Raw genomic sequence first — 13,409 nt, 5'->3', positions numbered from 1 at the left:
TTGCTTTAATAGCTGCCTATATCCAGGTCATTTCAGTCTTGAGTCCATTTTTATTGGGAAAAAAGGACCAAAAGTCTTCACAGTTCACAGGCACTATCGATTTCATCGTGGTGCAGAAGCCAATATTGATTTTAAATGTTTTTGAAGTATTATACAGTTATATTTAACAGTAATAATAAACAATGGTTTTAAGGAACTGTTGATAATTTTAATCAAATTATATATTCACTTTGGGAGTACTGCAAAGAAATATTTGGATTTTTTAAAATAACAAAGCAACTGCGAAGTTGCAGGTTTATTCAACAAAATAGATTTTTGGCAATATAAGCATGTTAACAGCTGACTTTTTCATAATGAATTGCAGCTTCTTTTGTTCCTGCTGCAACTGAGCTAAACAAAGTATCCTTCCTTTTTGGTAAAACACAAATATACAATTTGGAATCTTAAGGATGTAACATCTTGAGGCTCCATTCCTTAATGTATCTGTATGTTCTTTATTTACTTATCCTGTCTTTATTTTTTCTCAACTCAAGGCATTGTACATGCCTAATGCTGCTGTTTTGTTCTATTTCTCTCTTCACTCTTTTAACAAGAAACATTTTGGAAATGTTAAAAACATTTTAAGTTTCACTGTTTTAATATAAATGAAATAATAGTACAAAACTTTACATATATTGTTTATTAAATGAAACTAGAAGCCAGTTAACATTTGCACTGAATGGTGAGGTGAAACCTGAGCAGTTACTATAGTTACACTGCTAATTTGGCCATCAGGTGTGCTTCAAAGAAAAGGTGTCAAGGCAACATTTTTGCAAGGCTTCCTTAATAAGCAACATGGGAATAACATTCAACCTGACAATACAGCTGAGCTGCAATACACCATTTATGTCCCAGAAGTTGCAGCAAGCATCTTTGCAAGTGTTGAGACATCTGGACCAAACCAAGAATGACCAGTATGCCAGTATAATGGAGCAAAGTATTGAAAATTTTGGCTGCCCATTTGAAACATTGGGAGGAATTGATATTTACGTATACAAGAACCAACTAAGACCACAAACAGGATTCAGTGTTTTATTATTTAACCCTTCAAAGGCCAAATGTGATCTTTTGAAGTACCAAGATGAGCCATTCTCCAGAACAGAATTAAACAGAGAACGTCTGGAGGGTGAGATTAAAGGGGTCATTTGCCAAAAACACAAAGATGTATTCACTCTGTCACATCAGCGGTACATTTGTTCCCATGATATATTCTGTGGACCTCTTTAATAAATCTTCAGCATCAAAGAGTATCTGTGACTTAAAAAATGACCCTCTCTAATTCCCTTGACTCAAATCCCAGATTGATGAGGGGCTTCTTCACTACAAACTGTTGTGGCTCCTTTTCCAACAGGCCAATCGCATGAAGCATGCATGGAACCAAATAAGAGTTGCCCCTTTTAAAAAATATAAAAACAAAAGGTGCTCGCCATTATGTCAACAACCAAAAAGATTAAATTAAAACACAGTCCATCAAAGGCTGAACCGAACGGTAGTTTAAAAATAAGAAAAAAACAAAACCGTATTTAAAACTAGTAGAACTAAGCCATGTTCTTAGGAGGGTCATCCTTGTTTCTTCGCTTTACATCCCAATTATAAACTCTGGCCATATCTGCAGACAGAGGTTAAGGAAGGTATGGTTCAAAAGCAGACACAATTCCTTGCATTTTCCTGCTTCGCTGACACTAAGGCAGGTTTATTTATGACTATAAAGGGCTCCTCAATGGTGCTTAGGGAATAGAAAAAATGATTTTCCCAAGACAATGCCTTCCATATGGATTTGAAACTTCCATAGCCAACACAGACATACCAAGGAATGCTGGGAACAAATTTCAAGGCAGCTTTTTCACTACCCCCTTTAAAGTTCCCCTTTTAGTACATCCTGGATCCCCTGCTTGTTTTATTTTAATTAATTAATTAAATATTTTAATGAAGTACCTGGAGGATCTATTTGCTTTTTCTGCAGAGCAAGGTCCCCAAACTCTAGGCTGCGGCCAATTTGCAACAGGGCCGCATAGCATCGGCCCAGTGTGCCCACTCACGCATGCAGCTCAACTTGTGCAAGTGACGGACCAGCACAGCTCAACTTGTGCTGTGCTTGCATGCTGGCCTGATGCTTACATGGCCCCATTCCCCCCCCCCCGCCCTCCCCCCGCCAAGCTGCAAAGGTTGGGAACTGCTGCTTACAGAGGAAAGAGCTTAAAGTCCAGACTGAATCTGCACATTATCCAAAAAAAAAAAAAGGAAAAAGAAAAAGTAATAACCTAAAGGCTTAAGTTTATGCAAGACAGAGGAGCTATGTTATCAAGGATCGAGATAATAGGGATCTTTTTTTCTCACAGACCCTTCATTGCTTATGCATCCACTGTCTTTAAGTGGATTTGATGGTACCTGGCTCTGAGAGTTCACTCTGGCTGAAAAACACAATAGAAATACAAGTCTTGGAACTGCAATTCTTTGACATTGTCTTGAAGTCACTTCGTGCAAATGCAATTCACAAGTAGAGGTATGCCCAACAAGACCATTCCAACCTAACATTTGAACCGCAAAAAGGATACTGACTTCCGTAGTTGTAAATTGATCTCTAAGGAAATCCAAATCTTCTTCTAGGGACTCGAGGTTTTTTGTAGCTGTGTTAAGATTTTTTTCTAGCAGTGCCTGGGCTTCGTCAATATCATATTCCAGCATAACATTGGCCTAAGGGCAGCATTTAAATGAAAACTTATTTTTATGATTCCTTGAAATCAAGGTAGAGTTGACGCTCAGCTTTTGCCATCTGGAAGATGCTGACCTTCCATTCATACCAGCTCTGGGCATCAGTAGAGGCATGTAATTGGGACCAAGGACAGCGAACTTGCCCATTCCTCGCAATTGGTTGTCCTGAACTTAATGCCAGTTATCAGCAAATGCCCGTGGAACCAGAAACTTGACCTAACAGATTACTGAATCTTGAAAACTGCACAAAATAATGGATGAAGCTAATCTCCAAACTGTGCCACGAAGATGAGAATCCCATTACTGACCAGCAACTTTAATCCTTAGTTCACACATTGTTTCAGGATATAACTCTTCCTTTAGCAAAGTTTTCCAAGCTGGCAAACTATGTTTTACAAGTAAGCCATGGAAGAGAATTACACATTATAGTTTGCCATGTCAGATATAATAAACAGAAAATAATAAAAAAGGAAGAGTTTCATAGTTTAGTCTCAAATATCAAAGCAAACTTTGGTGTCAGCATATAAAATAAGTTTGCTAAAATAACATCACTGGGCTCCCTTTGAAAGTGGCTTAGATATTCTTGTGATTAAAAAAAAAACTAGTCCTGCCTTAAAAGACAGAGATTCCTACCACGTAAGCAAATACGTTACAGTACAATTTTACTAGAAAATTCCCAATATGTTACAACCATATTTAGAACTACAATACATTCAGCACTGGAAGAGGTGCTTCACTTTCTACTTACTTACCCCTAACCAGAGACAAACTTTATCTGTAGGAGGAACTGATGCTTTACAGTAGACATTATCTGCCAATAAGAATCTGGTTTCCATGAGATCTGTAGATTCCTTTGGAAAGGACAAATCAACATAATCAAAGCAATGGTCTATAGAGTACTTTTAATTTTCTATCATGATGAAAATACTTAAGATCTAAAGCTAACCTGTTTGTTATAACCAATGGCATAGCGATGTGCACAAGATAGGATATTTCACTGAATTTGTCTAGGAATACGTATACTGCTTAGAGAGAATGCATTATTTCATTTTTCAATTAGACATGGAAAATAGATGCTGTATTTCCAAAGGAATTCATTCAGATAAATGTTATGACTCAACAATGGTTAGGGTTAGCCATAAAATTGGGCATGACTCACCTAAGAACCTTGCTTACCTACGAAAATTATGGGCCCAATTGTGGTTTATAAGTCAAGGATTAGCTGTACTTACCTTTTTCTTTTGCATGTGTTTTAGGATCTCTAATGTCTGTTTAATTTCAGGAATTTGACTTTTTAATCTGTAAAATAAAACATTTAAATTATTATTTTTATCATTCTTCATCTGGAAAAAAAACACCCAACGTTTTGATTCATACTAAAACTGTAGAAAGTAAGGAAGATGACCTTAACAGAAATATACAGGAACTGATGTAATTACTACTTAATACAATAGGATACTGGCTATGTCAGTGTTCTCCAACCTTGGCAACTTTAAGACTTGTGGACTTCAACTCCCAGAGTTCCTCAGCCAGCTTTGCTTTGAACTCTGGGAGTTGAAGTCCACAAGTCTTAAAGTTGCCAAGGTTGGAGAACACTGGGCTATGTAATAGTATACATGTGATTGTATGTTATGAAAATGGAAAATAAAAAAGTATTTGAAAAAAAAAAGAAATATACAGGAACTGTACCTAAGCAAAAAGAGGTGAAGCATTTTTTAAGTCCTGAAAGATGAGATAACATTCAGAACATTCAGGCAGACACTTTCCTGATTCACTGGAGTAAAAGGGGATAGAAGTACAGCACAATCTGACTTGCAGGACTGTGATATTATAGCCAATCTTAATAAAAAGTAGTTTTGTTTTAAGCCTTCTATAGAATTGGTTTCCTGGATGGTCCAATCAGCTGGGCTGGCAATAAGTGAGACAGTGGATATTAAACTTTTTCTTAGGAAGGAAAAAACTGAGTCACAAAGAAGTTACTTGCACATACCATTGTGACCATGCATGATGACCCCTCACACAATACATAAAAAGAAAAGCATTTTCTTCAGATATAAATGTAAGAACCAGGACCTACCGCCTCTGATACAGCATTAAAAAAAAACCTTTCAGTGTTCCCCATTACTGAATGGGGAATGAGCATCAAAAGCTCTACTTATGGCAGAATAATTATTTTACTCTATTTCAGTGCATTTTATGAAATGTCTTCCAACAGCCTCAAATGTATTTCAGGATATACAACATATAGATGTGCCCTTATGAACATTTGAAAATTAGTAAGCACGAAGTTAGCTATAAATACCATCATCAAGATGAATATGATGATTGGAAACTTCCTGTAGAGGGAACAGGTTATGTATTAAAACTTACACATTTCAGTTGCTTATAACGATATGTACATAGGAAAGAAATGTCTGAAAAGTTTAATGAAATAATTTACACCATATTATGCTTGGCAGAGAAGTGTCCAAATTTTAGAACAGCCCTTGTACCAGTAAAAGTATCATAAACATACCCACCTTCTTTTCTTCTGGGCAAGGTTAAGTTCCATAAATTTATATTTTTGATACTGTTCATCCAGCTTCTTGAGCACTACATCTGCTGTTTCATTTCCTGGCTGTTTCATGAAAGAATCTACATCTTCCTTAAAGTAAGAATACACATATATGGTTAATTCCAAAAACACAACATCAGGCTGATGAGCCAATAGCTTGTTCCTTTGCTTTTTTTTGACATCCTGGAAAGAAGGATTGGCAGAACTGGGTAATTGGCCCATCAATGAAATGCTTTTAGGTCTGCTCCTCAAAATCATTTCCACTACTGGTTCACTTGTCTCTCTGGTTAGCTGCGAAGCAAACACTGGTGGAGGAGAAACAAAAACAAAGGACTGAACTAAACTAGAAAATGTATAGACGTGTTCATGCTCTTTCCTAGGCAACTACACAATATGCTTTTTCCAGAAAGTTTTCTGTCTCCCAGATTGGTCCAAACCAAAATATTACATCATAACAATAGAGTAACAGCCTAGATGTAACTCTCTCTCTCTCTTTTTTGGTTTCAAAATTGGTTGGGAAATCTTGGGATTTAAGATTTAAGAATTATCCCTCTGCTTAACATAGTTCATGAAGGATTTTTTTTTAAAAAAAAGAACTAGGTAAATGAAAAATCAGCAGTCAATGGAAAAGATCCTGCATGCTACATTCTAGGAAAGATGGCAGATGAGTATGATAAAACCAAGTATTTTCTGTATTAAAAGAGAAAGATCCAAAACTTGCTCTGCCAATTAGGTTTGTGATACAGGAGCTTAAAACCAGGAACGCAATAGCTCCATTCAGCTTGGCTCCTTCAGCATCTGACAAGACAAATATTGACAAGAAACCTGCTTTTGCGGGTTTTGTTGTTTTGTTTTTTGTGCCTTTGAATCTGTCTTGACCTCTGATAGCTTCCTGGATGAGTCCTGCAGTGTGTTTTGCACTGCCTTCTTCCTGGGTTGAGAATGACTGGTACCACAGATAACCGGTTAGCTTTGTGTCTACTGTTGGATAGGGCTCTTGATGTCTAGTCTGGTGCCTTAGTCATGACGCCCAAATGGCTCTCTATTGAAAGTGGTTTGTGTTTGCTTGTCACACTACTTTCTTCATAAGGCTATGAGAGAGGGATTGCCCCAAGCTCCTCCAATTATCTTCATTACTTAGGCAGCATTGGAACTCAAGTCTCTCAGTTCCTAGTCTAGTGCCTTCAATCTCAATGCCAAACTGACTGTCTTTGCCTTTAAGTCAGTCTTGACTCTGGGTGACTGCCTAGATGAATCCTTGCAGGGGCTCTTTTGGGCAACCTTTTTGGAAGTGTTTTGCCAATGCCGCCTTCTTGGAGATGAGGCAGAATGAGTGACCCAAAATCACCATCTCCTTTTAATTGGCCCAAAATCACCCATCTGGCTTTTATGCCTAAGGCAAGACTAGAACTCAAAGTCCTTGATGATCAGCCAAGAGGTACCCAACTGGCTTTTATGCCTAAGGTAGGACTAGAACTCAGACTCTCCTGATTGGCCAAGCAGTGCCAGTTAGCTTTTATGCCTAAGGCAAGAATAGAACTCAAAGTCCATGATGATTGGCCAAGAGGTACCCAACTGGTCTCCAGCCTGCTTTCTTGACTCTTGAGCTAAACTAGCTCTTGACTGCCTCACCTTCCATAAACTTCCCCAATCTCCTTTTAAAACCACTTACACAGAGTACCAAAATCATGCAGGAAAACTACGCTAACCTGCTGTGGATGCTTCAAAGATAACAAAGAGACCAGCCAGACGCCTGCTGCAGTGGAACTATAGAAGTGAACCTGGACTAGCTCATTTATAGGAAACTGCTTATTTATTTCATTTATATCAGTGGTTCCCAACGTGGGGCCCATGCCCCACAAGGGGGGCAATTTGATTTTTAATGGGGGGCAATTTGAACTTTGTTTAAACCAAGTTAATGGCCTCTTAGGCTTCCTCCGCTTGAGTAGAGTTCACTTTTTGAGTAAAGTAAGAATTAGAATTGGGGGGGGAGCCTCAGGATTTTAAAGATACTTAGGTGGGGCAAGGCCAAAAAAAGGGTGGGAACCACTGATTTATTGATTATTATTTTACTACTACAAATAATTCAAGCTGCCTAGAGTAGCCCCAGAGCAAGATAGCTGGCAAATAAATGTAACAAACCAATATAGTGTCAAGCATACCTAAGACTCCTTCTCCTATTTATCTAACAACCCTGTGAGGTGGGTTGGGCTGAGGGGGCGGGATTGGCTCAAGGCGGTCTTTGAACGTAAGAGACCCCCCTACCTTCAAGGGCAGTATACCGGTTAAATTAGGCAGCAGAACACACACACCCAAATCTCTTCTTTTCCAAGAAACAGGATCTTTCCCCATTAGGTGCCCTTGAGCAGTTCCTACGGACTACAAAGCCCAGAATCCCCAGCCAAAGCTGCGGGAGCCAAAGCACCCGTACCGCGCTCGGGAAAGATCGCCGCTTCGGCCCTTCCCATCCAGGGACAAGCACCGAGTAGCCTGGCCGACCCAGCCCCATGGAGAGGAGCCTCCATGGAGACAGGCAGAGTATCTTCCAACGCCCGGCCGCGCGGGCCCTAACCGCCCCTGACAGAAACGGAGCGCGCATGCGCAAGAGAAAGCGGGCGGTTGGAACGTTGCCGTCGCGTTTCCCCCCAACCCCCCGCGTCCCGGCCCGCTTCGCCAAGCCTTTCGCCTCGCTCCCCCGCTTACGACGAAAATGGCCTCGGGGATGCCCAGGTGACCCCTCTTGCCGATGTCGCCGGTGCCGCTTGCCGGGCCGTCGCCACAAATCGCCTCGCCGCCGGTGGCCGCCGCCATCTTGGGGAGGGAAGGCGACCGCGGCTGGCGCGCGCCGTCACGCCCGCGCCCGCATGCGCTGTGGAGGCGAAAGGCGTGCAGAAGAGGGGGCGTTACTAGGTGTCACAATCGAGGCGGGTCCTAGCGCTCCTATTGGCTGAGGAGGCGCGCGCTTGCCCGCCCTCTCCCTCCGGGAAGACGTAGCTGGAGGCGGGAGGGAGGGAGGCATTCCCCGACTAAGGATGCCCAGGCTGGTTTGCTTTCAAGAATGGTGGCTTCTTGAACGAAGCCGTAATGGTCTGGTTGATGGGAGACGTTGCAGAGCTGGTTAAGGCTGAAATGCATCGGAAGGACAAGAGCAGGTTGCAATTCATCCCTTCGTTTTGCAATCTCAGTTCAGTGCAAATACTGAGACTTTATGCACCGCAGACAAATTCCTTGTCTGTATCAACAGTAGAGATCTTCAAATGTCTAGGTTCTATCATACAGGTGAAACTCGAAAAATTAGAATATCGTGCAAAAGTTCATTTATTTCAGTAATATATGAGATACTCATTACATGCAAAGCAAGATAGTTCAAGCTGTGATTTGTCATAATTGTGATGATTATGGCTTACAGCTCATGAAAACCCCAAATCCACAATCTCAGAAAATTAGAATATTGTGAAAAGATGCAATATTCTAGGCTCAAAGTGTCCCACTCTAATTAGCTAATTAAGCCATAACACCTGCAAAAGGTTCCTGAGCATTTAAATGGTCTCTCAGTCTGGTTCAGTAGGAATCACAATCATGGGAAAGACTGCTGACCTGATAGATGTGCAGAAAACCATCATTGACACCCTCCATAAGGAGGGAAAGCCTCAAAAGGTAATTGCAAAAGAAGCTGGATGTTCCCAAAGTGCTGTATCAAAGCACATTAATAGAAAGTTATGTGGAAGGGAAAAGTGTGGAAGAAAAAGGTGCACAAGCAGCAGGGATGACCGCAGCCTGGAGAGAATTGTCAGGAAAAGGCCATTCAAATGTGTTGGGGTCTTTCACAAGGAGTGGACTGAGGCTGGAGTCAGTGCATCAAGAGCCACCACACACAGACGGATCCTGGACATGGACTTCAAATGTCGTATTCCTCGTCAAGCTGCTCCTGAACAACAAACGTCAGAAACATCTTACCTGGGCTAAAGAAAAACAGACCTGGTCTGTTGCTCAGTGGTCCAAAGTCCTCTTTTCTAATGAAAGCAACTTTTGCATCTCATTTGGAAACCAAGGACCCAGAATATGGAGGAAGAATGGAGAGACACACACTGCAAGATGCTTGAAGTCCAGTGTGAAGTTTCCACAGTCTGTGTTGGTTTGGGGAGCCATGTCATCTGCTGGTGTTGGTCCACTGTGCTTCATCAAGTCCAAGGTCAACGTAGCCATCGACCAGGAGATTTTAGAGCACTTCATGCTTCCTTCCGCAGACGAACTTTATGGGGATGCTGACTTCATTTTCTAGCAGGACTTGGCACCTGCCCACACTGCCAAAAGCACCAAAACCTGGTTCAATGACTGTGGGATTACTGTGCTTGATTGGCCAGCAAACTTGCCTGACCTGAACACCATAGAAAATCTATGGGACATTGCCAAGAGAAAGATGAGAGACATGAGCCCAAACAATGCAGAAGAGCTGAAGGCCGTTATTGAAGCATCCTGGTCTTCCATAACACCTCAGCAGTGCCACAGGCTGATAGCTTCCATGCCACGCTGCATTGAGGCAGTAATTGCTGCAAAAGGGGCCCAAACCAAGTACTGAGTGCATATACATGCTTATACTTTTCAGAGGTCCGATATTGTTCTATGTACAATACTTGTTTTATTGATTGCATGTAATATTCTAATTTTCTTAGATGGTGGATTTGGGGTTTTCATGAGCTGTAAGCCATAATCATCACAATTATGACACATCACGGCTTGAACTATCTTGCTTTGCATGTAATGAGTCTATCTCATATATTAGTTTTACCTTTTAAGTTGCATTACTGAAATTAATGAACTTTTGCACAATATTCTAATTTTTCGAGTTTCACCTGTATCTCAAGACCTAAAATGTACACCTAACATCAAAAATGTCATCATAAAAACACAATGTTCTTTCTGCACCAACTCAAAGTGCCCAAGGAGCTGCCGATTCAGTTCTACAGAGGAATTATTGAGTCTGTCGTCTGCACCTCCATAACTGTCTAGTTTGTCTCTGCAATCCATAAAGACAGACGCAGACTTCAGAGAAGAATCAGAACTGCAGAAAAAACTATTACTGCCAACCTGCCCTCCATTCAGGACCTGTACACTGCATGAGTCAAAAAGAGGACATTGAAAATATTTACAGACCCCTAGCATCCAGGACATTGTTTCAACTTCTATCCTCAAAACAACGCTATAGAGCACTGTACACCAAGACAACTAAATGCAATGAGTTTTTCCCCACCATCACCCTGCTAAACAAATAATTCCCTCACCGTCAAAACTAATCACTAAGGCTGCATTACTATTACTCTTAGTCTTCTCATCCTTCCTATCACCCATCTCCTCCCACTTATGACTACAGGACTGTAACTTTGTTGCTTGTATCCTTACTATTGATATTATTTCCTGATTGCTTATTTGTACCCTATGACTATCATTAAGTGTTGTACCTTATGATTCTTGATGAATGTATCTTGTCTTTTATGTACAGAAAGCATCTGCACCAAAGACAAATTCCTTGTGTGTCCAAACACATTTGGCCAATAGAGAATTCTACTCTATTCTATCTATACTTAGAGTTTATGCACTGCAGACAAGTTCGTTGTATGTCCACTCACACTTGGCCAATATTCTCTCCTCTTCCTATTTCAGATTCGTAGCTGCAAAAAATGGACCTTTAGCATTTTCCACCTTCTTTCTTGTGTTGGGGCAATGCAGGGTGATCCGACATCCTCTTTGCATTCTCCACCCATGTATGCCCTGTCCTTCAGATAGGCGTTCGCTCAGTGTGGGGTGCTTGTTTTCCGGACACAAAGGATATCTTTATCCGTAAGAATTTTGGGAAGTTTTAAAAACGCCAATCACGGTTAGAATGGTGCGGACAATCTATGGACTCCACTTGCCTGCATCACTGTGATTTCATTTTTATTAAGCCCCAGATTGTAGGGAGCCTTTCATTCATTTATGCCTGCTGCAATCCAGGGATTTTTGTAGTCCAAAGTACAGGGGCCAAAATTTTCCCAAAACAAATTTGCAAATACTTTGTAGTGGGAGACAGAAAAACACAGGGAGTCTCAAAAGTATTAACCATTGCACACACACCCCAAAAAATCTTCAAGGAAAAAATTATTCTGCTGCTTAAAGGCATATGATTTCAGTTTGCACCATCCTTTGTCAACCCAGTGTTGATTACCAAAGCACGCCTTTTTTACACACACACACACACAATTAAAAAAACTTGGTTCTATTTGAACCCTTGCTTCCTCTATTCTCCTTGTATATTTATTTCTTTATTAGACTGTTTCCCATTTTCTAATTTTGAAGACCCAGCTCTCTGGAAAAGCCTTCTAAAGCTGGGAAAGGTGGAAGGAAAGATAACGCCAGCAGCAAGGTGGAAGGACTCAGTTGCAGCGTTGCAGCGGCATTGAGGGAACAGTGGTTGGTGGACTTGAAAGGGTTCCAAAGCTCCTGAAGGCAGGACAAGAAGTCATGGATGGAAACTGAACAGAGAAGCAACCTAGAACCCAGGAGAAATTTCCTGATAGTGAAAACAATCAACCAGTGGAACGGCTTGCCTCCAGAATTTATGAGTCCTCCACACTGCAAGCTTTTAAGGGAACAGACAATCATTTGAGAGACCGCCTGCTGCCAATTACCTCCCAAAGACCCATTAGATCACACAGGGCTGGCCTCCTCCGGGTTCCGTCTACCAGCCAATGCCACCTGGCTACTACCCGGGGGAGGGCCTTCTCTGTGGCAGCTCCGGCCCTCTGGAACGAACTCCCCGCAGGGATTTGGACCCTCACCTCTCTCCAGGCCTTCCGAAAAGCCGTCAAAACCTGGCTTTGCCGGCAGGCCTGGGGTTGATGAGTTCCCTTCCCCTCTCGACTTGTGTGGTTGTGTGATTCTTGGCTATTTTAATTACTTGTACTGTATATACTCGAGTATAAGCCTAGTTTTTCAGCCCACTTTTTGGGCTGAAAAAAGCCGCCTCGGCTTATACTCGAGTCAGTGAAAAATTTGCCCGAAATGGAGGAGAAAAAGGGGCGGGGCCATGCCGCTGGGTGACACTCGTGAATGGCCCAGTGCCCCTGTGAGTTTCCCCTCCCTCTGTGTCAGTTTGCCGCGCAGCGCGCACCGCACCATCCCCCCTCCTCACGTTCTAATGTAATGCAGGGCTGTCTTACGATTCCCCTTCCTCCCCCTCCTGCCGCTCTGCAACGATGTCCCACCTCCTCCTTGTTATGGCAAGCAGCCACATAGCGATGTCCCACCTCCTCTGGTACAGTGATCCAATGATAGGAATCACTGTGCCGTGTGTCATAGGAGGCGGGACATCGCTCCCGCGGCTGCACGGGACATCATCATCACAGCGGGACATCAGCATCATGAGGTGAGTGAAGTATTTCATTGAATACACCGCTAGTTTACTGTTTTTCTTTGAAATAAATATTCAAAAACATTATTGGTATCTATTTTTATTTTTGAAATTTACCGGTAGCTGCTGCATTTCCCACCCTAGGCTTATACTCGAGTCAATAACTTTTCCAGTTTTTTGTGGTAAAATTAGGTGCCTCGGCTTATATTCGGGTCGGCCTATACTCGAGTATATACGGGTATTCTGTTCTATGTTCCCCTTTTCCCCTTTTGAATTGTTCGCCGCCCTGAGTCCCTCCCAGAGAAGGGCGGCATACAAATAATAAAATTCAATTCAATTCAATTTTTCTAAAATGGTATAGGGTCTCCTGCTTGAGCAAAGGGGTGGATTAGAAGTCCTCCAAGGTCCCTTCCAACTCTGTATTCTGTATTCAAAATAGGGATAGATCATTGTGGAGAAAATTGCTAGGAGTTGAAAATGACTTGATGGCATAGAATGGATCAATTTTAGAATTGTGATCCAGAAAGTCCTTAAAGCACCTGGATGCAATGCAGCAATAATGGAAAGCAGAATCTGCTTTGCTTTCCAGGCCCTTTGAAGTAAACTTAATAAGGCATTATCTAGAAGGGTTGGACTACAACTCACATCGCATAAGATGAAATATGAGACAAACTGCAGGCCATCTAATTTAGCAAAGACTGATGCTAGAATTGCTCA

The 13,409-nt window shown here is 41.7% G+C and overlaps 1 protein-coding gene across 2 annotated transcripts; it reads right to left on the bottom strand.

Annotated features, from left to right (window-relative positions):
• Positions 1-517: 517 nt before the first annotated feature.
• VBP1 (VHL binding protein 1) lies at positions 518-8,177 on the bottom strand. Of its 2 annotated transcripts, none has more exons than XM_032227912.1 (6): positions 8,009-8,177; positions 5,271-5,395; positions 3,984-4,050; positions 3,504-3,602; positions 2,595-2,733; positions 518-1,648 (listed from the first exon to the last, which is right to left on the bottom strand). In XM_032227912.1, the coding sequence occupies exons 1-6, from the start codon at positions 8,114-8,116 to the stop codon at positions 1,578-1,580; spliced, it is 609 nt and encodes a 202-aa protein (XP_032083803.1). In that variant the 5' UTR covers positions 8,117-8,177; the 3' UTR covers positions 518-1,577. The 2 variants fall into 2 exon arrangements, with proteins under 2 accessions (XP_032083803.1, XP_032083802.1); XM_032227911.1 differs by lacking the exon at positions 8,009-8,177 and adding an exon at positions 7,737-7,950.
• Between the last annotated feature and the right edge of the window lie 5,232 nt (positions 8,178-13,409).

The sequence above is a fragment of the Thamnophis elegans genome, chromosome 12 (genome assembly GCF_009769535.1).
Source record: "Thamnophis elegans isolate rThaEle1 chromosome 12, rThaEle1.pri, whole genome shotgun sequence".
Taxonomy (NCBI): Eukaryota; Metazoa; Chordata; class Lepidosauria; order Squamata; family Colubridae; genus Thamnophis; species Thamnophis elegans.
This window is presented reverse-complemented; position numbering and strand designations above follow the sequence as displayed.

What these genes read in the sequence shown, in the direction of transcription:
- VBP1 (XM_032227911.1), bottom strand. Translation starts at nt 7,904, where the DNA reads ATGCGCGCTCCGTTTCTGTCAGGGGCGGTTAGGGCCCGCGCGGCCGGG. An exon ending in AACACATGCAAAAGAAAAAG is followed by an intron (nt 3,603 to 3,983) that starts GTAAGTACAGCT and finishes TCCTTTCCAAAG; the next exon opens with GAATCTACAGATCTCATGGA. An exon ending in AAGTTTGTCTCTGGTTAGGG is followed by an intron (nt 2,734 to 3,503) that starts GTAAGTAAGTAG and finishes TGCTGCCCTTAG; the next exon opens with GCCAATGTTATGCTGGAATA.